This window comes from Ranitomeya variabilis, chromosome 7 (genome assembly GCF_051348905.1).
Source record: "Ranitomeya variabilis isolate aRanVar5 chromosome 7, aRanVar5.hap1, whole genome shotgun sequence".
Classification (NCBI taxonomy): Eukaryota; Metazoa; Chordata; class Amphibia; order Anura; family Dendrobatidae; genus Ranitomeya; species Ranitomeya variabilis.
This window is the reverse complement of record NC_135238.1, coordinates 112,977,132-113,004,497: the sequence shown is the minus strand read 5'-3', so window position 1 is coordinate 113,004,497 and position 27,366 is coordinate 112,977,132. Positions and strand designations below refer to the sequence as shown.

The following is a 27,366-nucleotide window of genomic DNA, read 5'->3' as shown; positions in this document are numbered from 1 at the left end:
AGTAGATTTAACTTTATAGCACCAATAAAAACGATTCTACAGGAATATGCCCCCTAATCCCTATTCAGAAATGTTAGCCTCCCCAAATCCCCAGGCTGCATAGCACCAACCTCCCCTGTTCACCAGTATATACTGTAGCAGCACCAGCCTCCCCTGTCACCAGTACATAGCAGCAGCAGCCTCCCCTGTTCACCAGTATATAGCAGCACCAGCCTCCCGTGTTCACCAGTATATAGCAGCAGCAGCCTCCCCTGTTCCCCAGTATATAGCAGCGCCTTCCTCCCCTGTTCACCAGTATATAACAGCACCAGCCTCCCCTGTCACCAGTATATAGCAGCACCAGCTTCCCCTGTTCACCAGTATATAGCAGCACCAGCCTCCCCTGTCACCAGTACATAGCAGCACCAGCCTCCCCTGTTCACCAGTATATAGCAGCACCAGCCTCCTCTGTTCCCCAGTATACAGCAGCAGCAGCCTCCCCTGTTCCCCAGTATATAGCAGCGCCTTCCTCCCTTGTTCACCAGTATATAACAGCACCAGCCTCCCCTGTCACCAGTATATAGCAGCACCAGCTTCCCCTGTTCACCAGTATATAGCAGCACCAGCCTCCCCTGTCACCAGTATATAGCAGCACCAGCCTCCCCTGTTCAGCAGTATATAGCAGCAGCAGCCTCCCCTGTTCACCAGTATATAGCAGTGCCTTCCTCCCTTGTTCACCAGTATGTAGCAGCACCAGCCTCCCCTGTCACCAGTATACAGCAGCAGCAGCCTCCCCTGTTCACCAGAATATAGCAGCACCAGCCTCCCCTCTCACCAGTATATAGCAGCCCCAGCTTCCCCTGTTCACCAGTATATAGCAGCAGCCTCCCCTGCTCTCCAGTATACAGCACAGCCTCCCGTCACCAGTCTCCCCTGTTCACCAGTATACAGCACAGCCTCCCTTTTTCTCCAGCCTCCCCTGTCACCAGCCTCCCCTGTTCACCAGTATACAGCACAGCAGCCTCTCCTTTTCACCAGCCTTCCCTGTTCAACAGTATACAGCACAGCCTGCCCTGTCACCATCCTCCCTTGCTCACCAATATACAGCACCGCAGCTTCCCTTTTCACCAGCCTTCCCTGTTCACCAGTATACAGTACAGCCTGCCCTGACAACCATCCTCCCCTATTCACCAGTATACAGCACAGCCTGCCCTGTCACCAGTCTCCCCTGTTCACCAACCTCCCCATCTTCAGCTCTATGAGTGCTCACCTGCATCTGTGTCCTCCCATGTTGTCTTCCTCCTCCTCCGCTGTGATGTCTGCAGTGAGAGATGATCTCATCATCCTCACATGGACAGACGCTGCAGCAGCACCTCGGATTTATGGACCTCTCTGACCCAGGAAGTTGCGGCGCCACTGCTTCCTGTGTCAGTCAAGTCAACTCCCTGCATCGAGGTGAATATGGAGGGGCGCCCCAGGCCCCTCCTGTCCCCCATCCCCCCCGAAAAGACAACAGATTTCCTGGATTGTCTAACGGAGGGGAAGGGAGGTTAAAAAAAAAAGTAAAATAAAAAAAATTCTTCCCTGTCTTGGTGCAGCCCCCTGCAGCCTCATGCAGCCTGGCACCCCTAGGCACGTGCCCTCCAGTACCTAGTGGCAAATACGGCCCCGCTTTTAAGGTCTCTTTTGTTATGTCATGCCGCTTATTACTTTTAGACTATTTTTTCTGATCTCGGAAAAACACTTCAAAGAAGCATTTTGAGACAGAAAGTAAGTTTTTATTATCAGTGAAAATTACATAAAGAGCCACTAAAAGCATTTACCCTGTGTCAGAAGTATATCAATATTTCTTAAAGTTCTCAGAACTGAAGAGATGTAAATTTATGCACTGACCTATGGGATAAGGTTTTTTTGGGAGTTCCACCACTAACTGATTAGGTGATGAAAACTACAATAGGCATCTACTCTAATAAAACACATGGCACTAAAGTATTCAGAAAAAAATAAGTTAGACTGATGGGTTAGTGATCATTTACCAAATGGTAGATGATATGATAATCAAACGGTTAGAAACCGACTCCATGAGGATGGTCTGTGTGCCTGACGTCCACAGATGGGGGTTGTGCTCACAGCCCAACACCGTGCAGGACGCTTGGCATTTGCCACAGAGCACCAGGATTGGCAAATTCTCCACTGGCGCCCTGTGCTCTTCGCAGATGAAAGCAGGTTCTCACTGGACACATGTGACAGACGTGACAGAGTCTGGAGATGCCGTGGAGAGCAATCTGCTGCCTGCAACATCCTTCAGCATGACCGGTTTGGCAGTGAGTCACTAATGGTGTGGGGTGGCATTTCTTTGGAGGGCCACACAGCCCTTCATGTGCTCGCCAGAGGTAGCCTGACTGCCATTAGGTACCGAGATTAGATCATCAGACCCCTTGTAAGACTATATGTTCGTGCGGTTGGCCCTGGGTTCCTCCTAATGCAGGACAATGCCAGACCTCATGTGGCTGGAATGTGTCAGCAGTTCCTACAAGATGAAGGCATTGAAGCAATGGACTGACCTGCCCGTTCCCAGACCTGAATCTGATTGAACACATTTAGGACATCATGTCTCGCACCATCCACCAACGTCATGTTGCACCACAGACTGTCCAGGAGTTGGCGGATGCTTTAGTCCAGGTCTGGGAGGAGATCCCTCAGGAGACAATCTGCTGCCTCATTAGGAGCATGCCCAGGCATTGTAGGGAGGTCATACAGGCACATGGAGGCCACACACGCACTACTGAGCATCGTCTCCTTGTTTTGAGGCATTTTCACTGAAGTTGGATCAACCTGTAATTTGATTTTCCACTTTGATTTTGAGTATTGTTTCAAATCCAGGCCTCCATGGGATATTAATTTTGATTTACATTGATAATTTTTATGTTTTATTGTTCTCAACGCTTTCCACTATGTAGTGAATAAAGATTTACAAGTGGAATATTTTATTCAGTGATATCTAGGATATGGTATTTTAGTGTTCCCTTTATTTTTTGAGCAGTGTATATATGCTAATTCTATGTTTGAATAAATTCTGAATAGGCCAAAATGTAGAAAGCAAAACACCTAACTGGGCAATTTACTTTTATGGGAAACATCGCACTTCTGTGTCATTGTGCTGTCGAGGATTTACCGTAAACTAAGGCTATGTGCCCACGTTGCAGATTCTTGTTCGGATTTTTCCTCACCGTTTTTGAAAACTCCGCAGGCATTTGACCTGCGAATTACCTGCAGATTTACTGCAGATTTCCTGTGTTTTTTGTGCGGATTTCACCTGCAGTTTTACACCTGCAGATTCCAATTGAGGAGCAGGTGTAAAACGCTGCGGAATCCGCTCAAAGAATTGACATGCTGCGGAAATACAACGCAGCGTTTCCGCGCGGTATTTTCCGCACCATCGGCAAAGCGGATTTGGTTTTCCTTAGGATTACATGGTACTGTAAACCTAATGGAAAACTGCTGCGTATCCGCAGCGGCCATTTCACTACGAATCCGCAGGCAAATCCGCAACGTTTGCACATAGCCTAAAAGTTTAACAGCTTTCACAGAAAATAAAACAATACTAATCCAATAATTTTTCTACTGCTGCACTGTTTCAACCAAAGTTTGTATAGTTTGCTCCAGCAATCATGTGCTGTACGTCCGTGTAAACGCTGCTATCAGTCAAGTCCCTCAGTGATGATAACTTAATATATGACTCAAGATTGCCATAGAAGTCACATGGATGTACAGCGAATGGTCTCTGAGACAGAAAAAATGTACACAAGAACCATTCATAATAAAAAGTACATTTTATTACCAATGTAAAGACAAAAAAACACAATCAAAATTTTAAATAATGGGAAACCAAACAAATGGCACCAAACACCCACATGTTACATACAAGTAACTAGAGTCCAATCATTCACAGCATTTTATAAACAAATAGGAAAATCAAGTTTCCAAGTGGAATACCTGTCAAAGAGGTGTGACGAACTGTAGAAACAAAGAAGCAAACATGTACAAAAATTACCTCCTGTGAGTGATGGTGTGTGCCCCTACGCACGTTTCGGCTATTGCCTTTTTCCGGGGGAATTTTTTTTCTGTTGGCATTTCATTAGTAATTGTTTACATTTTGCACTGGGTGTGTTTTCTTGATTTATGCCATGTTTTATTGACCCAACTTCCTTATAGCGAATGGTCTCTGTAGCAAAGACAATCAAAGCAGTAAAGACAATCAAAACATTGTAAAATATTCCTTCAAGTTCGGAACTACAAATATGATTTTAAGATTTTTTTTGTAATAGAAAATAGTACTCTGTACAACCTAATAGCTTACAAACTACTGTAATAAGCTGGCTACTTGTAGCAAATAGTGTTTTATATTGGTAGTCAGATAGAATGTACATATGTATTAACCATGGCACTACAAGTCTATGTCAACAGCTTGTCCACATTTAATTCTCTTAAAGCACCACTCCAACATTTTTCTTTTTGCAGCGCTGAAGTGGTGTCACTAACCTAAGTTTCCTTCCCCTTCTGATAAACTTACCAGCTGCCGTCTTCAACTTTTGTCAGCACCACTCCAGTTCGTCTTCTCTAGATTGTGACCTGCCGGATCCAGTGATTGCTTAGTGATCCAGAAGTCCCAATTCAATGTAAGTCTATGAAAGACAGAACGAGGCCAGAGCAAGGCTCTCATAGACTCACATTGGGAGCTTGTGGCCATTACCCCTGACTTCCAGTAAGTCAGAAGCTGCTCTCACAAGATGATTCCATGGGACCAAAGCAGCACTGTGAAAAGCTGAAGACAGTGGCTGATAAGTATAATACTAGGGTAAGGGACTTGCATTAGTTGCATCACTCCAAAGTTGAAACAAAAGAAACTAGAGTGGTGCTTTAAATGAGTTACTTAGACTTTTATGAAATCGTATTGGCTTGCAGTTGTTTACAGTCTTAGCTCTAAACTATTTTTGCATATTTAGCATATATGTATTGCCATTTTTTGGCTTAAAATGTGTTTATCAATCATAGGGATTGCCTGGAACTAATGGACCCCCAGGGGAAAATGGAAAACCAGGGGAAGCAGTAAGTACCTTTTAAAAACTAAGTTTTTCTTTATTCACAAAATCTAATAAAAACTGGAAATGTTATTAATCTGAGTTTCCAACCTTCAATGTTCATAGTTTGAAAACCTTTTTTAACTTAAATAATAATTTTAATTATGCACTGTTCACTTTGCTTATAGGGACCAAAAGGTGAAATTGGAGCACCAGGGAACCCAGGCAATAAAGTAAGCTTTGATATTTATACTGTAATATGTTTAATTTGACTTTCATTTGCTCATAATTTTTTTTCACCGCTAATTTCTATTTTATTTAGGGAGAAAATGGTATACCTGGTGAAAGAGGCGTGCAAGGTTCTCCAGGAACTCCTGGTACACGAGGTGCTGCTGGTCCTCCTGGACCAGATGGTGGAAAGGTAGATATAAAGGAAGAGCAAAAATACATTTAATTTTTTTAAGTTTCTCTGCATCTCTTGCGCACCTGTAATGCCAAACTATTTTTAGTTTGCTGCAGCAATGATGTGGCGCATATCCACGTGACCGCTGCAGCCAATCAAATACTTTAGTAGTTTATTATTGTAAGTTTAAATTTACTCTGCTAGTAAAAATGTGGCAGCCCATTCAATAATTAAAATGTTTATGTCTATATTATTATTATTATTATTTATTATTATTATAGCGCCATTTATTCCATTGCGCTTTACATGTGACTATATCTGTTCTGTATTCGATAACATCACACCTCAAGGACAAAGTGATTTTTATACTATTCTGATAAAATACCCATATAAAGGCTTTCTCTTTTTTTTTTTTGCAAGACTACTGTTATTTTTCACAATGACTTGTATAAATGTAATGATTTTTTTAAATTAATTTTCTATTCTGCCATTGTTTTTGAGTTTTGCTCTTACAGCATTTATCGGAAGCTATAAGTGACATGTTACATGTGACATGGCTTCATTCTGCAGGTCAGTTTGATTATAGAAATGCTACATTTTTAAAGTTTTGTCACAGCATTAGTTATTTTTCTTTATGGGCACCTGTAAGGGTAAAGGTACCTTCACACTAAGCGAATTTGCAGCGAGAACGACGACGATCCGTGATGTTGCAGCGTCCTGGATAGCGATCTCGTTGTGTTTGACATGCAGCAGCGATCTGGATCCCGCTGTGATATCGCTGGTCGGAGCTAGAAGTCCAGAACTTTATTTTGTCGCTAGATCACCCGCTGTCATCGCTGGATTGGCGTGTGTGACGCCGATCCAGCAATGTGTTCACTTGTAACCAGGGTAAACATCGGGTTACTAAGTGCAGGGCCGCGCTTAGTGACCCGATATTTACCCTGGTTACCATTGTAAAAGTAAAAAAAAAAACACTACATACTCACCTTCTGATGTCTGTCACGTCCCCCGGCGTCCACAGGATTACGCGCTGCTGCCGAGAACTTCCTGCACTGACTGTGTCAGCGCTGGCCATAAAGCAGAGCACAGCGGTGACGTCACCGCTGTTCTCTGCTTTACTGCCGGCGCTGACACATTCAGTGCAGGAAGCTCTGAGCAGCAGCGCGTAACCCTGTGGACGCCGGGGGACATGACAGACATCAGAATGTGAGTATGTACTGTTTTTTTTTACTTTTACAATGGTAACCAGGGTAAATATTGGGTTACTAAGCGCGGCCCTGCACTTAGTAACCCGATGTTTACCCTGGTTACCCGGGTGCTGCAGGGGGACTTCGGCATAATTGAAGACAGTTTCAACGATGCCGAAGTCGTTCCCCTGATCGTTGGTCGCTGGAGAGAGCTGTCTGTGTGACAGCTCCCCAGCGACCACACAACGACTTACCAACGATCATGGCCAGGTCGTATCGCTGGTCGTGATCGTTGGTAAGTCGTTTAGTGTAACGGTACATTTATGGTTGCTATTGACTGAGTGTAGCGCTAGTTCCTATCCTGGCCATTGTAACAGGGTGTCTGCTGTCTGTTATATGCAAGTGCTTTATGTAAGCCCTCATTATTGCCATTTGGAGGATGATGGGGTTGAAGAACACAAGAGGCAGGTTTGCTAGTCTGCTGATGTCAGTTTTTTGAGGTTAATAATTACAAAATGTGGCAACAGGGCAACATTTGTAGCCAGTGCACTTTCTCTGATACATACAAATATGTTTGCAAAGAAGGTGAGACTTCAGCATGATGCTGGTGTGCCAACTCCTAATGAAAGATTTTCATTATTTGCTTATTTAGAAATATTTAAATGCCGGTTACACAGACGACCAAAGTAAATGATGTGCACTGAGCGATCTACACTAGATTCCAGAGTTCTCTTAGGCTGCCATAGCTTTCAGCAATATGAGTCCTGTTTAAACAGGATGATGCACCGCCAAAAATGAAGATTTTTTTTGTGCTGTGTAAAAAATCATTTCACCCGGTGAACAAGCATTTGATCACTCATCAGGTAATCAGCAGCCTGTTTACGTGACAAGATAATATTGAAACTAGTGTTGTTATCAATGCTCGTTCATGATTATCATGCAGTGTAAATGCCCATTAAATCTCCTTTTATTAGAGTAAATTGTTATAGAAATAAAAATCATGTGTTGTCATGGTTTATGATCATACCTTTTAAAAGAATGAATTCTTTTTCAGGGACCTGCAGGCCCATCTGGACCATCTGGAGCAATGGGACCACCTGGTCTTCAAGGAATGCCTGGAGAAAGAGGAACATTCGGAAGTCCTGGGCCAAAAGGAGAAAGGGTCTCTTCATTACTTTGCTTCTAGTTTGCACATGAATTTAGATATAAAAAGATGTAGTCTAAATGACGTTTTTAAGATAATTTATTAATGATTTGTTTTGCTCTTTTAGGGTGAACCTGGCGGCAAAGGTTCAGATGGAGCTCCAGGAAAGGATGGCATGAGGGTAAATTTCTTTAAAATTAAGTTATAAATCACAGAATATTATTGGTTACACAAGATGAATGTGTATTTCTCAGCAATGGATGATTCATTTTTCTAAAGCACATCTGCGATGATTACTGGATATTCAGGTTCAATATTTTTTGTCTTAATTTAGGGACTTGCTGGCCCTATTGGTCCTCCTGGTCCTGCTGGTCCATCTGGAGACAAGGTATTTTTTTATCTATATAATAGCTAAAATGTTAATTTGTCTAAAAATGAACCATACGGCGCTGCTTAGTTGCTCCAGGTGAATAAGCAGCAAATATATGGACGAGATCACTCCCAATCGTCCCAGAAGTTGTTAGTCAAAGAAAGCTATATGTAATATTTGCGCTAAGGACACCTATATGAAGCCATAAATAGTTAAAATGCTAGGACATGTCATAAGCAAGGTTCTTCATTCAAGACTAGGATTAACAAGATGTGTTTACCTTAATATCAAGGAAAAGGAAAACTGTATCCAGTGCTGGCATGCGGAAAGGTCCTTCACTCATGCACTTAAAGGTTGGTATCTGAAGCCTTCTCTGAATCTCTGTTCCAAAAATATCCAATATGTTGCAGAGCAAATGGTGGTATAGGAGACGCTGTCCCGGCCGGTGACTAGCGTACTCCCCCAGAGCTTGGTGACTGCCGTGAACAGGCAGTGGCGGCCGCGTGTGTATAGCTAAAGCCGACAAGGTGCAGGACCTTGTGTGACGTCACAGTCATGTGATGTGTACACGTGACCAGCTACAGAGCTGCGGAGCTAAGGAGCTACGAATAGCACACAGGACCAACTAATCCTACGCGTTTCAGAGTCACTGACTCCTTCATCAGGGATGGTGCTGTGTGCAGGATGTGTGCTTTATATAGCGTGCCGCTTTTTTTTTTTCCTTTTAAAATTATTGCTCATTGGATAAAAGCAAACAGTTCTAAATACGGAAATAAAACTGTTTGCTTTTATCCAATGAGCAATAATTTTAAAAGGAAAAAAAAAAAAAGCGGCACGCTATATAAAGCACACATCCTGCACACAGCACCATCCCTGATGAAGGAGTCAGTGACTCTGAAACGCGTAGGATTAGTTGGTCCTGTGTGCTATTCGTAGCTCCTTAGCTCCGCAGCTCTGTAGCTGGTCACGTGTACACATCACGTGACTGTGACGTCACACAAGGTCCTGCACCTTGTCGGCTTTAGCTATACACACGCGGCCGCCACTGCCTGTTCACGGCAGTCACCAAGCTCTGGGGGAGTACGCTAGTCACCGGCCGGGACAGCGTCTCCTATACCACCATTTGCTCTGCAACATATTGGATATTTTTGGAACAGAGATTCAGAGAAGGCTTCAGATACCAACCTTTAAGTGCATGAGTGAAGGACCTTTCCGCATGCCAGCACTGGATACAGTTTTCCTTTTCCTTGATATTAAGGTAAACACATCTTGTTAATCCTAGTCCTGAATGAAGAACCTTGCTTATGACATGTCCTAGCATTTTAACTATTTATGACTTCATATAGGTGTCCTTAGCGCAAATATTACATATAGCTTTCTTTAAAATGTTAATTTCTCATGTTTTACTTTCAATTCATGTAACTTCATTGCTTGGCTTGACATAATCAATATTGTGTTTTATAGGGAGATGGTGGTCCAGCTGGACCCCCTGGACCTGTGGGTACACGTGGTGGACCTGTAAGTACTATTATTTTTGGCAAACTTGATATTGAAGAATTAATAAATAAATGCAATTTTTTTAATAATAGATAATGCTTGCTTTCTTTTAAATGTTTAATGCTTATAAAAATGGAATGTATTCTTTCTGAAATACAATATATTTTACAAAAAAGGAAGTGAATTCATGACTTAAAATATTAATTAAATATCATTGTTCTTACTCTTTTTTTGGATCTTTCAAGCTATTAATATGGCCGCTGATATGTTTAATATGATATTTATTTTTATCTTTTTTCTATAAGAGGCAATTGTTTGCTGTATGTTTGGATCCATGTGCTTATTTCTATCATTAAACAATGGCACCACAGTAGTTAGTGTGATGCTAAAACACGATGTATTATTCACTACTATAAAAAAAAGGATAAAATGTAACAGTAAACCTCACAAAGTGATACTGTTTTATCATACTTTTTGGCCTGTAGGAGCCTTTCAGTATTGTTTTGTATCTTATTATTCCCTTACACAAACATGTAATATGTCAAATGTATGAGCCCAGTGTGAAGTACACAGATCCTAACTAAATAAAGGCACACCCAAAATCCTTACATAGAATCCTTTTCCTCGTTGTCACAGATCAGATCCTGCTTACATCACTTGTTACATTACAATTCTGGTGTAATCATAATATTTATGGAGGGAGGTAATGCTGCAAATATATTATGCAGATTTTACTCATTAAAATGCAATTAGTAATATCTGAATATCTGCATCACTAGCTTTTTTATTTTCGCTTTTATTATTTTATTTCGAGCTTATTCATACACAATCATATTTTCCTCATGACTCAGTCTATCATCATCATAGGTTGGCATGATCCTATTAGTAACTTGGTTGTAATTGGCAGCTGAAACAAATCAGAGAAAATACCGCTGATTTATAGTTGTGTGAAAGAGACCTTAAGCTGGTAACAATCATGCAGCATCTGATGCAGTTTTCGATGCAGTTTTTGAACCAATAAATTAGGAAAAAGTTGTTCCTTTTGAATAAAAAAACTTGCATTAAAAAGAGTCTGTGGATTTGTAGCACAACTTGCATTGTTATTGTTATCTATGCCCATTTTATTTCTCCGATGTCAGAGTTACTGAGTACAGAATATCAACATTTCATATTCTTAAAACTTATTTTTGTGTATTTCTCAATTTTAGGGAGAACGTGGGGAATCTGGTCCACCGGGCCCTGCTGGCTTCCCTGGAGCACCTGTAAGTGTCTCACCCAGTAATCAACAGATAATACGATAGTGGATCACAATCAACATTACAATGATTACTTCTCTTTTGGCGGTGTGGTTTAATGAGTTACAAAAATACACAAAAGCTATAAGGCAAATGCATTACTTGATTCAAATTTTCTGACATTCGCGGTTCCACTTATATTTGAACATTTTGAGATTCAATTTGAGGTTCACATAAAAAAATAACTTGCTCGACACAATTCGCCACATTGCTGACGCATCAGAGAGCAGACTAATGTGATTTTGCATGGCTGCTCAGGCGTCCTCCTAATGCCCTGCAGGAAAGGGGTGAGTAGCTGGGCTATCACATAACATGAAAAACACCAAAAAAGGAACAATTCAAGAAAACACACCAAAAACAGGCAGAGATGCTTACCTGTCTGAATAGGCATTTGCTATTTTATTTGGGTCCGCTGCACCCTGCTTGTGCATTTGTATTGAGGCCTATTCAGACAGGTAAGCATCTCTGCCTGTTTTTGGTGTGTTTTCTATCACATAACAGCAGTTGCCATGAAAGCAAAGTTTCTACAATAGAGTCATTATCCATCTCCAGAGTCACTGGGTAAGTCTCTCGTCTGTAGAGTGGAAGCTCTTATGATCAGCAGAGTCCGCTCTCCTTTTTCACATGTAGAGTTTAAGCTCTTATGGCCAAATTAGTCCTTTCTCCCTATCCTGCACAAAGCAAGCTCTTATGATCAGCAGGGTTCTCTATCTCATGTAGAGTGTAAGCTCTTATGATCCGCAGGGTTCTCTATCTCATGTAGAGTGTAAGCTCTTATGATCAGCAGGGTTCTCTAGCTCATATAGAGTGTAAGCTCTTATGATCAGCAGGGTTCTCTATCTCATGTAGAGTGTAAGTGCTTATGATCAGCAGGGTTCTCTATCTCATGTAGAGTGTAAGCTCTTATGGTCAGCAGGGTTCTCTATCTCATGTAGAGTGTAAGCTCTTATGGTCAGCAGGGTTCTCTATCTCATGTAGATTGTAAGCTCTTATGATCAGCAGGGTTCTCTATCTCATGTAGAGTGTAAGCTCTTATGATCAGCAGGGTTCTCTATCTCATGTAGAGTGTAAGCTCTTATGGTCAGCAGGGTTTTCTATCTCATGTAGAGTGTAAGCTCTTATGATCAGCAGGGTTCTCTATCTCATGAAGAGTGTAAGCTCTTATGATCAGCAGGGTTCTCTATCTCATGTAGAGTGTAACCTCTTATGGTCAGCAGGGTTCTCTATCTCATGTAGAGTGTAAACTCTTATGATCAGCAGGGTTCTCTATCTCATGTAGAGTGTAAGCTCTTATGATCAGCAGGGTTCTCTCTCTTATGTAGAGTGTAAGTGCTTATGATCAGCAGGGTTCTCTATCTCATGTAGAGTGTAAGCTCTTATGGTCAGCAGGGTTTTCTATCTCATGTAGAGTGTAAGCTCTTATGATCAGCAGGGTTCTCTATCTCACGTAGAGTGTAAGCTCTTATGATCAGCAGGGTTCTCTCTCTCATGTAGAGTGTAATGTCTTATGATCAGCAGGGTTCTCTATTTCATGTAGAGTGTAAGCTCTTATGATCAGCAGGGTTCTCTATCTCATGTAGAGTGTAAGCTCTTATGGTCAGCAGGGTTCTTTATCTCATGTAGAGTGTAAGCTCTTATGATCAGCAGGGTTCTCTAGCTCATGTAGAGTGTAAGCTCTTATGATCAGCAGGGTTCTGTCTCTATCTCATGTAGAGTGTAAGCTCTTATGATCAGCAGGGTTCTGTCTCTATCTCATGTAGAGTGTAAGCTCTTATGATCAGCAGGGTTCTCTATCTCATGTAGAGTGTAAGCTCTTATGGTCAGCAGGGTTCTGTCTCTAACTCATGTAGTGTGTAAGCTTTTATGATCAGCAGGGTTCTCTATCTCATGTAGAGTGTAAGCTCTTATGATCAGCAGGGTTCTCTATCTCATGTAGAGTGTAAGCTCTTATGATCAGCAGGGTTCTCTATCTCATGTAGAATGTAAGCTTTTATGATCAGCAGGGTACTCTATCTCATGTAGAGTGTAAGCTCTTATGATCAGCAGGGTTCTGTATCTCATGTAGAGTGTAAGCTCTTATGATCAGCAGGGTTCTCTATCTCGTGTAGAATGTAAGCTCTTATGATCAGCAGGGTTCTGTCTCTATCTCATGTAGAGTGTAAGCTCTTATGATCGGCAGAGTTCTGTCTCTATCTCATGTAGAGTGTAAGCTCTTATGGTCAGCAGGGTTCTGTCTCTATCTCATGTAGAGTGTAAGCTCTTATGGTCAGCAGGGTTCTGTCTCTATCTCATGTAGAGTGTAAGCTCTTTTGATCAGCAGGGTTCTCTATCTCATGTAGAGTGTAAGCTTTTATGATCAGCAGGGTTCTCTATCTCATGTAGAGTGTAAGCTCTTTTGATCAGCAGGGTTCTCTATCTCATGTAGAGTGTAAGCTTTTATGATCAGCAGGGTTCTCTATCTCATGTAGAGTGTAAGCTCTTATGATCAGCAGGGTTCTCTATCTCATGTAGAGTGTAAGCTCTTATGATCAGCAGGGTTCTCTATCTCATGTAGAGTGTAAGCTCTTATGGTCAGCAGGGTTCTGTCTCTATCTCATGTAGAGTGTAAGCTCTTTTGATCAGCAGGGTACTCTATCTCATGTAGAGTGTAAGCTCTTATGATCAGCAGGGTTCTGTATCTCATGTAGAGTGTAAGCTCTTATGATCAGCAGGGTTCTCTATCTCATGTAGAATGTAAGCTCTTATGATCAGCAGGGTTCTGTCTCTATCTCATGTAGAGTGTAAGCTCTTATGATCGGCAGGGTTCTGTCTCTATCTCATGTAGAGTGTAAGCTCTTATGGTCAGCAGGGTTCTGTCTCTATCTCATGTAGAGTGTAAGCTCTTATGGTCAGCAGGGTTCTGTCTCTATCTCATGTAGAGTGTAAGCTCTTTTGATCAGCAGGGTTCTCTATCTCATGTAGAGTGTAAGCTTTTATGATCAGCAGGGTTCTCTATCTCATGTAGAGTGTAAGCTCTTATGATCAGCAGGGTTCTCTATCTCATGTAGAGTGTAAGCTCTTATGATCAGCAGGGTTCTCAATCTCATGTAGAGTGTAAGCTCTTATGATCAGCAGGGTTCTGTCTCTATGTCATGTAGAGTGTAAGCTCTTATGATCAGCAGGGTTCTCTATCTCATGTAGAGTGTAAGCTCTTATGATCAGCAGGGTTCTGTCTCTATCTCATGTAGAGTGTAATCTCTTATGATCAGCAGGGTTCTGTCTCTATCTCATGTAGAATGTAAGCTCTTATGATCAGCAGGGTTCTCTATTTCATGTAGAGTGTAATCTCTTATGATCAGCAGGGTTCTCTATTTCATGTAGAGTGTAAGCTCTTATGGTCAGCAGGGTTCTGTCTCTATCTCATGTAGAGTGTAAGCTCTTTTGATCAGCAGGGTTCTCTATCTCATGTAGAGTGTAAGCTTTTATGATCAGCAGGGTTCTCTATCTCATGTAGAGTGTAAGCTCTTTTGATCAGCAGGGTTCTCTATCTCATGTAGAGTGTAAGCTTTTATGATCAGCAGGGTTCTCTATCTCATGTAGAGTGTAAGCTCTTATGATCAGCAGGGTTCTCTATCTCATGTAGAGTGTAAGCTCTTATGATCAGCAGGGTTCTCTATCTCATGTAGAGTGTAAGCTCTTATGGTCAGCAGGGTTCTGTCTCTATCTCATGTAGAGTGTAAGCTCTTTTGATCAGCAGGGTACTCTATCTCATGTAGAGTGTAAGCTCTTATGATCAGCAGGGTTCTGTATCTCATGTAGAGTGTAAGCTCTTATGATCAGCAGGGTTCTCTATCTCATGTAGAATGTAAGCTCTTATGATCAGCAGGGTTCTGTCTCTATCTCATGTAGAGTGTAAGCTCTTATGATCGGCAGGGTTCTGTCTCTATCTCATGTAGAGTGTAAGCTCTTATGGTCAGCAGGGTTCTGTCTCTATCTCATGTAGAGTGTAAGCTCTTATGGTCAGCAGGGTTCTGTCTCTATCTCATGTAGAGTGTAAGCTCTTTTGATCAGCAGGGTTCTCTATCTCATGTAGAGTGTAAGCTTTTATGATCAGCAGGGTTCTCTATCTCATGTAGAGTGTAAGCTCTTATGATCAGCAGGGTTCTCTATCTCATGTAGAGTGTAAGCTCTTATGATCAGCAGGGTTCTCAATCTCATGTAGAGTGTAAGCTCTTATGATCAGCAGGGTTCTGTCTCTATGTCATGTAGAGTGTAAGCTCTTATGATCAGCAGGGTTCTCTATCTCATGTAGAGTGTAAGCTCTTATGATCAGCAGGGTTCTGTCTCTATCTCATGTAGAGTGTAATCTCTTATGATCAGCAGGGTTCTGTCTCTATCTCATGTAGAATGTAAGCTCTTATGATCAGCAGGGTTCTCTATTTCATGTAGAGTGTAATCTCTTATGATCAGCAGGGTTCTCTATTTCATGTAGAGTGTAAGCTCTTATGGTCAGCAGGGTTCTCTATCTCATGTAGAGTGTAAGCTCTTATGATCAGCAGGGTTCTCTATCTCATGTAGAGTGTAAGCTCTTATGATCAGCAGGGTTCTGTCTCTATCTCATGTAGAGTGTAAGCTCTTATGATCAGCAGGGTTCTGTCTCTATCTCATGTAGAGTGTAAGCTCTTATGATCAGCAGGGTTCTCTATCTCATGTAGAATGTAAGCTCTTATTATCAGCAGGGTTCTCTATCTCTTGTAGAGTGTAAGCTCTTATGATCAGCAGGGTTCTCTATTTCATGTAGAGTGTAATCTCTTATGATCAGCAGGGTTCTCTATTTCATGTAGAGTGTAAGCTCTTATGATCAGCAGGGTTCTCTATCTCATGTAGAGTGTAAGCTCTTATGATCAGCAGGGTTCTGTCTCTATCTCATGTAGAGTGTAATCTCTTATGATCAGCAGGGTTCTGTCTCTATCTCATGTAGAATGTAAGCTCTTATGATCAGCAGGGTTCTCTATTTCATGTAGAGTGTAATCTCTTATGATCAGCAGGGTTCTCTATTTCATGTAGAGTGTAAGCTCTTATGGTCAGCAGGGTTCTGTCTCTATCTCATGTAGAGTGTAAGCTCTTTTGATCAGCAGGGTTCTCTATCTCATGTAGAGTGTAAGCTTTTATGATCAGCAGGGTTCTCTATCTCATGTAGAGTGTAAGCTCTTTTGATCAGCAGGGTTCTCTATCTCATGTAGAGTGTAAGCTTTTATGATCAGCAGGGTTCTCTATCTCATGTAGAGTGTAAGCTCTTATGATCAGCAGGGTTCTCTATCTCATGTAGAGTGTAAGCTCTTATGATCAGCAGGGTTCTCTATCTCATGTAGAGTGTAAGCTCTTATGGTCAGCAGGGTTCTGTCTCTATCTCATGTAGAGTGTAAGCTCTTTTGATCAGCAGGGTACTCTATCTCATGTAGAGTGTAAGCTCTTATGATCAGCAGGGTTCTGTATCTCATGTAGAGTGTAAGCTCTTATGATCAGCAGGGTTCTCTATCTCATGTAGAATGTAAGCTCTTATGATCAGCAGGGTTCTGTCTCTATCTCATGTAGAGTGTAAGCTCTTATGATCGGCAGGGTTCTGTCTCTATCTCATGTAGAGTGTAAGCTCTTATGGTCAGCAGGGTTCTGTCTCTATCTCATGTAGAGTGTAAGCTCTTATGGTCAGCAGGGTTCTGTCTCTATCTCATGTAGAGTGTAAGCTCTTTTGATCAGCAGGGTTCTCTATCTCATGTAGAGTGTAAGCTTTTATGATCAGCAGGGTTCTCTATCTCATGTAGAGTGTAAGCTCTTATGATCAGCAGGGTTCTCTATCTCATGTAGAGTGTAAGCTCTTATGATCAGCAGGGTTCTCAATCTCATGTAGAGTGTAAGCTCTTATGATCAGCAGGGTTCTGTCTCTATGTCATGTAGAGTGTAAGCTCTTATGATCAGCAGGGTTCTCTATCTCATGTAGAGTGTAAGCTCTTATGATCAGCAGGGTTCTGTCTCTATCTCATGTAGAGTGTAATCTCTTATGATCAGCAGGGTTCTGTCTCTATCTCATGTAGAATGTAAGCTCTTATGATCAGCAGGGTTCTCTATTTCATGTAGAGTGTAATCTCTTATGGTCAGCAGGGTTCTCTATCTCATGTAGAGTGTAAGCTCTTATGATCAGCAGGGTTCTCTATCTCATGTAGAGTGTAAGCTCTTATGATCAGCAGGGTTCTGTCTCTATCTCATGTAGAGTGTAAGCTCTTATGATCAGCAGGGTTCTGTCTCTATCTCATGTAGAGTGTAAGCTCTTATGATCAGCAGGGTTCTCTATCTCATGTAGAATGTAAGCTCTTATTATCAGCAGGGTTCTCTATCTCTTGTAGAGTGTAAGCTCTTATGATCAGCAGGGTTCTCTATTTCATGTAGAGTGTAATCTCTTATGATCAGCAGGGTTCTCTATTTCATGTAGAGTGTAAGCTCTTATGATCAGCAGGGTTCTCTATCTCATGTAGAGTGTAAGCTCTTATGATCAGCAGGGTTCTCTATTTCATGTAGAGTGTAATCTCTTATGATCAGCAGGGTTCTCTATTTCATGTAGAGTGTAAGCTCTTATGGTCAGCAGGGTTCTCTATCTCATGTAGAGTGTAAGCTCTTATGATCAGCAGGGTTCTCTATCTCATGTAGAGTGTCAGCTCTTATGATCAGCAGGGTTCTGTCTCTATCTCATGTAGAGTGTAAGCTCTTATGATCAGCAGGGTTCTCTATCTCATGTAGAGTGTAAGCTCTTATTATCAGCAGGGTTCTCTATCTCTTGTAGAGTGTAAGCTCTTATGATCAGCAGGGTTCTCTATTTCATGTAGAGTGTAATCTCTTATGATCAGCAGGGTTCTCTATTTCATGTAGAGTGTAAGCTCTTATGGTCAGCAGGGTTCTCTATCTCATGTAGAGTGTAAGTGCTTATGATCAGCAGGGTTCTCTATCTCATGTAGAGTGTAAGCTCTTATGGTCAGCAGGGTTCTCTATCTCATGTAGAGTGTAAGCTCTTATGATCAGCAGGGTTCTCTATCTCATGTAGAGTGTAAGCTCTTATGATCAGCAGGGTTCTCTATCTCATGTAGAGTGTAAGCTCTTATGATCAGCAGTGTTCTCTATTTCATGTAGAGTGTAAGCTCTTATGGTCAGCAGGGTTCTCTATCTCATGTAGAGTGTAAGCTCTTATTATCAGCAGGGTTCTCTATCTCATGTAGAGTGTAAGCTCTTATGATCAGCAGGGTTCTCTATTTCATGTAGAGTGTAATCTCTTATGATCAGCAGGGTTCTCTATTTCATGTAGAGTGTAAGCTCTTATGGTCAGCAGGGTTCTCTATCTCATGTAGAGTGTAAGCTCTTATGATCAGCAGGGTTCTCTATCTCATGTAGAGTGTAAGCTCTTATGATCAGCAGGGTTCTCTATCTCATGTAGAGTGTAAGCTCTTATGATCAGCAGGGTTCTGTCTCTATCTCATGTAGAGTGTAAGCTCTTATGATCAGCAGGGTTCTGTCTCTATCTCATGTAGAGTGTAAGCTCTTATGATCAGCAGGGTTCTCTATCTCATGTAGAATGTAAGCTCTTATTATCAGCAGGGTTCTCTATCTCTTGTAGAGTGTAAGCTCTTATGATCAGCAGGGTTCTCTATTTCATGTAGAGTGTAATCTCTTATGATCAGCAGGGTTCTCTATTTCATGTAGAGTGTAAGCTCTTATGATCAGCAGGGTTCTCTATCTCATGTAGAGTGTAAGCTCTTATGATCAGCAGGGTTCTCTATTTCATGTAGAGTGTAATCTCTTATGATCAGCAGGGTTCTCTATTTCATGTAGAGTGTAAGCTCTTATGGTCAGCAGGGTTCTCTATCTCATGTAGAGTGTAAGCTCTTATGATCAGCAGGGTTCTCTATCTCATGTAGAGTGTCAGCTCTTATGATCAGCAGGGTTCTGTCTCTATCTCATGTAGAGTGTAAGCTCTTATGATCAGCAGGGTTCTCTATCTCATGTAGAGTGTAAGCTCTTATTATCAGCAGGGTTCTCTATCTCTTGTAGAGTGTAAGCTCTTATGATCAGCAGGGTTCTCTATTTCATGTAGAGTGTAATCTCTTATGATCAGCAGGGTTCTCTATTTCATGTAGAGTGTAAGCTCTTATGGTCAGCAGGGTTCTCTATCTCATGTAGAGTGTAAGTGCTTATGATCAGCAGGGTTCTCTATCTCATGTAGAGTGTAAGCTCTTATGGTCAGCAGGGTTCTCTATCTCATGTAGAGTGTAAGCTCTTATGATCAGCAGGGTTCTCTATCTCATGTAGAGTGTAAGCTCTTATGATCAGCAGGGTTCTCTATCTCATGTAGAGTGTAAGCTCTTATGATCAGCAGGGTTCTCTATTTCATGTAGAGTGTAAGCTCTTATGGTAAGCAGGGTTCTCTATCTCATGTAGAGTGTAAGCTCTTATTATCAGCAGGGTTCTCTATCTCATGTAGAGTGTAAGCTCTTATGATCAGCAGGGTTCTCTATTTCATGTAGAGTGTAATCTCTTATGATCAGCAGGGTTCTCTATTTCATGTAGAGTGTAAGCTCTTATGGTCAGCAGGGTTCTCTATCTCATGTAGAGTGTAAGCTCTTATGATCAGCAGGGTTCTCTATCTCATGTAGAGTGTAAGCTCTTATGATCAGCAGGGTTCTCTGTTTCATGTAGAGTGTAAGCTCTTATGATCAGCAGGGTTCTCTGTTTCATGTAGAGTGTAAGCTCTTATGATCAGCAGGGTTCTCTGTTTCATGTAGAGTGTAAGCTCTTATGATCAGCAGGGTTCTGTCTCTATCTCATGTTGAGTGTAAGCTCTTATGATCCGCAAGGTTCTCTCTCTATCTCATGTAGAGTGTAAGCTCTTATGATCAGCAGAGTTATTTCTCTCTCTTCACCCCTAGATGTATTTTCTGAGCTATTACAAGCTTTCTAGTATATATATTTATACAAATGTATTTACTGCAATTGAAATCTTGGAAAATTTGTCAAAGCTGGCAAATTTGAATTTAAAAAGATTCATTTATCTCTAGTAGTCAGATAAAATAAGGACTTGGCTACAGGTAACTACATCTATATCACCCACATTTTTTAGCGTTTTAGTAAAGGGTCTTACTAGTGATGAGCGAATATGCTTGTTGCTCGGGTGGTCTCCGAGTATTTTGGCGTGCTCGGAGATTTAGTTTATGTCTATGCAGCTGCATGATTTGAGGCTGCTAGACAGCTTGAATAGATGTGGGGATTGCCTGTTTGTTAGGGAATCCTCACATGTATTCAAACTCTCTAGCAGCCGCAAATCATGCAGCTGCGTCGACATAAACTAAAACTTCAAGCACGCTGAAATACTCGGAGACCACCTGAGCATGCTCGGAGAAACTCGAGTGACGAGCATACTCGCTCATTACTAGTCTTTACAAGCTTGAGATATTGATGACCTTTCCTTAATATAGCAGATGAGGTGTTTTCAGCTCTGGCCGCTCCAGATGAATACAGAGCCATAACAGTACAGATTTGCTACCTGTACAATAGCCATTCTCAGGTACTGCAGCTAAACTTCTTTCAAAGTGAATAAGAACTGCGATGAAGTCACTGGGAACAGCCATTGCACAGTGAACGGAGATGTCCTGTTTCAGAACTTACATGTGGCCATCAAAAGCGCTGATGATAGTGATGATGAACTGATTGGTTGTGGTGTTGATATTTGACCCTCATAGATCTGATATTTATGAGCTTTCCTAAGGATAGTTCATCAATACTTTAATCCCTGAAAATTCCAATAAGGATAAAATATTCTGGTGTTTGCCTTTGAAATTATTTGGTTAAAGTCCAAAAAGCAATGCTTAGCCTACACTGCAGAAAGAACATCAAACCGTCAGCATGAGCATCTGTCCATTTTTGCTTCAATGAGTTCTGCTCCCTCTTAATCATAATCCAGGAGAGAAGGAAACATTAAAAAAAAAAAGTTTAGAAATGTGTTTTGATTTTTCTTGATGAAAATTGATGAATTAAAATATGGTAATATGGTATATGTAGATTTTAATTTTGATGTGAATTTGATTATAAAATTGGTGACAATCTGCAACATTGCTGTAACAATATGTAAATTTTGTGGATTTGAAAATCTCGACATGATCTAAATGTTGGACAGATTTTTGAAGTGGAGTTTTTGAACTGTAAATCGTTGTAGATTTCTTTTTAGTGCAGAATGTACCACAAAAATCTGTGACAAATCAAGCACGTCAATAAATTAATCACCTTAAATGGGTTTTCCGGGTTTATGCAAAATGGACTGATTTTGTTAATGTTATTTAATAAAACAAGGGAATAATTAACTACTCCTTGAATCCCTGCTTGCTTCAGTGCAATCTCAGCCAATCACTGTCCTCAGTAGTCATGATGGACAAAACGTCACAACTTTCAGCACCAGCAGGTGCAGAGTGGCATGGGATTCAAGTGGGTATGGAATTGTTTTCTTTTAATAACGTTTTCTACCTTATAGCCAATGTTGTAGAAAAATGATCTAAGAATTCTCTGAGCATAACTGTATATGTTAATGCTAGTAACTATCATCATTACATTAAAACCAATACGTTACCTTTTCAAATTTTACAGTTTTAATCTGCACTAAAACAATTTAGGTTACTTGGCACCAACTCCGTTTTTTGCGGGGAATTTGAGGAAAAAACAAAACAATTAGTGACACTTTCATTAGAAAATTTCACTTTTACTGGTAATAATATGATTTTTATGTTTATCGTCTTTAGGGTCAGAATGGAGAACCAGGAGGTAAAGGAGAAAAAGGTGGTCCCGGTGAAAGAGGAGAGTCTGGTCCTCCAGGTGTTGCTGGACCTGCTGGTGGTCCTGGCCCTGCTGTGAGTTGTCTTTATATAAATTTTATATATATACACATTGCTCAAAAAAATAAAGGGAATACTTAAACAACAGAATATAACTCCAAGTAAATCACTCTTCTGTGAAATCAAACTGTCCACTTAGGAAGCAACACTGTTTGACAATCAATTTCACATGCTGTTGTGCAAATGGAATAAACAACAGATGGAAATTATTGGCAATTATCAAGACACACTCAATAAAGGAGTGGTTCTGCGGGTGGGGACCACAGACCACATCTCAGTACCAATGCTTTCTGGCTGATGCTTTGGTCACTTTTGAATGTTGGCTGTGCTTTCACACTCGTGGTAGCATGAGACGGACTCTACAACCAACACAAGTAGCTCACGTAGTGCAGCTCATCCAGGATGGCACATCATTGTGAGCTGTGGCAAGAAGATTTGCTGTGTCTGTCAGTGTAGTGTCCAGAGGCTGGAGGTGCTACCAGGAAACAGGCCACTACACCAGGAGACGTCAAGGGGGCCGTAGGAGGGCAACAACCCAGCAGCAGGACTGCTATCTCAGCCTTTGTGCAAGGAGGAACAGGAGGAGCACTGCCAGAGCCCTGCAAAATGACCTCTGGCAGGCCACAAATGTGCATGTGTCTGCACAAACGGTTAGAAACTGACTCCATGAGGATGGTCTGAGTGCCTGACGTCCACAGATGGGGGTAGTGCTCACAGGCCAACACCGTGCAGGACGCTTGGCATTTTCCACAGAGCACCAGGACTGGCATATTTGCCACTGGCGCCCTGTGCTCTTCACAGATGAAAGCAGGTTCATACTGAGGCATGTGACAGATGTGACATAGTCTGAAGAAGATGTGGAGAGCGATCTCCTGTATGCAACATCCTTCAGCATGACCGGTTTGGCAGTGGGTCAGTAATGGTGTGCTGGTTTCTTTGGAGGGCCTCACAGCCCTCCTTGTGCTCGCCAGAGGTAGCTTGACTGCCATTAGGTACTGAGATGAGATCATCAGACCCCTTGTGAGACCATATGCTGGTGCAGTTGGTCCTGGGTTCCTCCTAATGCAGAACAATGCCAGACCTCATGTGGCTGGGGTGTGTCAGCAGTTCCTGCAAGATGAAGGCATTGAAGCTATGGACTGGCCTGCCCGTTCCCAGACCTGAATCCGATTGAACACATCTGGGACATCATGTCTCGCACCATCCACCAATGTCACATTGCACCACAGACTGTCCAGGAGTTGGCAGATGCTTTAGTCCAGGTCTGGGAGGAGATCCCTCAGGAGACCATCCACCACCTCATCAGGAGCATGCCCAGGCATCGTAGGGAGGTCATACAGGCACATAGAGGCAACGCACACACAACTGAACATCATTTCCTTGTCTTGAGGCATTTCCACTGAAGTTGGATCAGCCTGTAATTTGATTTTCCACTTTTATTTTTAGTATCATTCCAAATCCAGACCTCCATGGGATATTCATTTTGATTTACATTGATCATTCTATGTTTTATGGTTCTCAACACATTCCACTATGTAATGAATAAAGATTTGCAACTGAAATATTTCATTCAGTGATAATTGGATGTAGTATTTTAGTGTTCCCTTTATTTTTTTGAACAGTGTATATATTTTAATTTATACTTTCAGATATTAGTGTGCAAAATTATATTTTATTTTGTTTCAAAATGTATAGCATATCTGCTTATTTAAAGTTTTACTTTCAATGTTCTTCTTAATCATAGGGTGGTCCCGGTCCTCAAGGAACTAAAGGTGACCGCGGTGCTCCAGGCTCAGCTGTAAGCAAATAAGCATTATTTTACTTTATTTTATTATAATTAAAATGATTGTAACCATATGAATGAAATGCATTGGAAATTCTCATTGTATTGATTTAATTGGAAGTTAATTAGAAATTCATGATGACAAAGAATAAATTGAGCACTATGGGCCCAATTCATCAAGTTATTTTTTGCCAAAATTCTATTGCAAAAACACTTGCAATGTCACTTTTTTGTCCGCAAAAATGTTGCATTTTTATGCCACTGTTGGCCAGCTCCGCTAACTTTTAGAAAAATGGGTGGAGATGAGGCAGGACAAAGCATGAACAAACACACCAGACTATCATGATCATGAATGCCCTTAATGTGATAGAAATTACACTTAACATTTACACCAGTTTCTGACTGAAGTATAATTTCAGGCAGTTGTACATGGCAGTGGAGTATAAACCCTTAAAATATTTTTTATTAAATTCAATAAATATTAAAATCAATGAATCACATACAGAAATACTACTAGGTAATTACAAAAGAATGAGAACGCCAATAAAATATATCTAAACACATATTGTCCTGTGCCTTATCTAGCTCACTGTATCCAGATATACACAACAGTATCAGGGGTACATATTCCCCACATACCAAAATATAGCTAATCATGAATTCATATTTTACAACATCAAAAAAGCAAGATGGCCACACTTACTGAGGTATATATTTGAAGAAAGTGTCCCCACCACCCCAACGCACGTTTCGTTTCAATACTTCATCAGGAGTAAAATATGAATTCATGATTAACTATATTTTGGTATGTGGGAAATATGTACCCCTGATACTGTTATGTATATCTGGATACAATGAGCTAGATAAGACACAGGACACTATGTGATTAGATATATTTTATTGGCATCCCCATTCTTTTGTAATTACATAGTAGTTAGTATTACTGTATGTGATTCATTAATTTTAATATTTATTGAATTTAATAAAAGCGATTTTAAGGGTATATATTCCTCTGGTTATTTTTTAACCAATTTTGTTTTGAATACGTTATATGAGTTAAATCACCCATTTACTTTGGTGGGCTTTTTGATATATAATAGTTGTACATGACAGTTGAAGAAGCATGCCACTTTTTGAATTTGGCACATTCTAATTCTGCTCACAGTTCATTAAGACTAATCGGCCCCTAGATGTGCACTTCATGGTCAGGTTCTGGCAATTAGATTTTCACATATGCATATTGTAATATCACAATAACTAGTATGTCTCTAAATTAGTACGTTAATCGATTTAATTATTTTAAGCATTTTTGCCTCTCATGGCTAAAATAAAAAAGTCAAGTTTTGTCAAATGCAGTTTTCAATATGATTATGCAAGCTACAAAATAAGATTAAAATTGACATTAAACAATGCAAAATTGTACTTCAAGTTTTCCCAAGCCAATCTCAGTCGTTTGAGAATTGTATTATTTAAGTAAATTATATATTTAACATCAACATAGTCTGCAACTCTGTAGAGAGATAGGCATCCCTCCCCATCGCCCTTGCCCCCATTGGGGTTGAATATCTACATTTCAAATTTACCTATTGGGTTGCTTTTAGAGCGTGTGAGGAAAAGCAAAAACACAGACAACATACAAAATTCATAAAGTATAACCCTATGTTATCTTGTCCTCACTAAGTAGCACAGAAACCAGAACAAGGAAGGTGCATCCTTATACTCTTGTGTGTGTGTGTGTGTATATATATATAAAAAAAAATAAATAAAAATAAATATATATATATATATATATATATATATATATACACACATACATATACTGGTATATATATATATTTATATTCAGGTGGATTTTGAAGGTTAAAGAAAGTCTGAATTGAATTAGAAAAAGATAAATAATTGACATAGGTAGTTTAATTTTCTGACTTCATAATGTTTCATTATATTTCCTTGATACCTTTCAGGGTGCTGCTGGTTTCCCTGGTGCTCGTGGTTTACCTGGACCTCCCGGTTCTAATGTAAGTAGACACTTATGTAAAAACAAAACTCAGTCAGTTTTTACAGACAGATGGCAAATATCAATGACAATTAAATATATGATCCTACTATATATGTGTAATATTTATTTTAACAATATTTAACGCAGTACCTATACACATAGCTCTAGAATACCATTCAGAATAGTACTAACATTACGGTACATTACTGCAGTATATGGCAATTTTAACTTCTTAACAAATGCTTTTCCTTAACTCACTCACTAATTAGCTAGGAAATATAGGACAAACATGCATGACAATAATTAAGGCATTTATTCTTCCTTTTTTTATTAAAAAGTGATTCTTTCTTGTGGCAGACGTGGCAGTTTGTTTAAATCAATGTTCTCACTCAAGTTAAGATTTAATAAGAAACTCTTTCTTATTAATAGGGCAATGCTGGTTCTCCCGGTTCTCCTGGTGGCCCAGGAAAAGATGGCCCTCCAGGTCCAGCAGGCAGTCTTGGAGCTCCTGGTAGTCCAGGTTCCGCAGGTCCAAAGGGTGAGCCAGGTCAACCAGGAGAGAGGGGTCAACCAGGTTCTCGAGGAGAAGCGGTAAGTATTTCTTATATTATTTCAGCTGAACACTCACATGAACAGTGAGTGTGAATCATTAAAACATTTACATATTTTGTGTATTTGTTATTTTCTTCCACAGGGTGCACCAGGACCTTCTGGTATCTCTGGCCCAGCTGGTAACCGTGGTATTGTAGGTTTACCTGGCCTACAGGGTAGACCAGGTACTTCTGGACTTCCAGGTAGTAAGGTAGGTTATAATTCATTGTTTCTGCAAGATATTGTTTTCAAGATTTTAAATATTATGTTTGAATAGTTTTTTACTTCATATACTAATCCACATGCCATAATAACTTGACATTACCATTTTGTGACGTTATGTATGAAACTTTATTCATATATCAAATATTTTAAGCAATTTACCTCCAATACAGCATAATGTTTTATTTTTAAGGGTGAAGATGGTAAACCTGGTAACAATGGGTCTCCTGGCGATCGCGGCTCTCCTGGTCCACCAGGACCATCTGGTCTTAATGGGTCTCCTGGAGAAAGTGGTCGAGATGTAAGTTACTTATATGTTGACTTGTAGAAGAGAATGATTTCTATTATTTTTACAGTAATCTCATTATATAATGAATAAACACGTTGTGGTGTTTTATGCATTATTTAGAGGGAGAGATAAATTAATATTGATTTTCTTTATGGTCAACTAGTAAGTAAATATAATACATTTATTCATTAGGGTAATCCAGGTACCGATGGCTTGCCTGGACGGGATGGATCTCCTGGCTCTAAGGTATGAATAACAAATCCAGCAATTTGTCTATAGTTTACCTACTCTCAATAAACTTTTGTTAATCTATTGTACCTTTGGCTCTTTCCCAGGGGGATCGTGGTGAAAATGGCTCTCCTGGTGCTCCTGGATCTCCAGGCCATCCTGGTGCCCCAGGTCCTGTTGGTCCAGCAGGAAAATCAGGGGATAGAGGAGAAAATGTAAGTGATTTATTTAAGAATTATTTGCTTTACAATGTGTAAACATATTTAGATCATTGACATACTGTGATACGTTATTATAATCTTTACAAGAAAATTTTTTTACAGCAATTTAGAAAGTTATCTGCTGGTATATTGTGCGCAAACAATAATTCGTAAGTATACAGTATACTCGTATAGGA

The 27,366-nt window shown here is 40.5% G+C and overlaps 1 protein-coding gene across 1 annotated transcript in view; it reads left to right on the top strand.

The window, feature by feature from the left end:
* The window catches only part of COL3A1 (collagen type III alpha 1 chain), a 255,502-nt gene that overhangs the window by 188,671 nt on the left and 39,465 nt on the right, over nt 1-27,366 (top strand). Inside the window, exons 28-43 of the mRNA XM_077275669.1 lie at nt 5,035-5,088; nt 5,249-5,293; nt 5,383-5,481; nt 7,705-7,812; nt 7,922-7,975; nt 8,129-8,182; nt 9,629-9,682; nt 10,870-10,923; nt 21,765-21,872; nt 23,602-23,655; nt 25,605-25,658; nt 26,069-26,230; nt 26,334-26,441; nt 26,646-26,753; nt 26,934-26,987; nt 27,077-27,184. Coding sequence (XP_077131784.1) covers nt 5,035-5,088; nt 5,249-5,293; nt 5,383-5,481; nt 7,705-7,812; nt 7,922-7,975; nt 8,129-8,182; nt 9,629-9,682; nt 10,870-10,923; nt 21,765-21,872; nt 23,602-23,655; nt 25,605-25,658; nt 26,069-26,230; nt 26,334-26,441; nt 26,646-26,753; nt 26,934-26,987; nt 27,077-27,184 — 1,278 coding nt within the window. The remainder of the gene's footprint in view (nt 1-5,034; nt 5,089-5,248; nt 5,294-5,382; nt 5,482-7,704; nt 7,813-7,921; nt 7,976-8,128; nt 8,183-9,628; nt 9,683-10,869; nt 10,924-21,764; nt 21,873-23,601; nt 23,656-25,604; nt 25,659-26,068; nt 26,231-26,333; nt 26,442-26,645; nt 26,754-26,933; nt 26,988-27,076; nt 27,185-27,366) is intronic.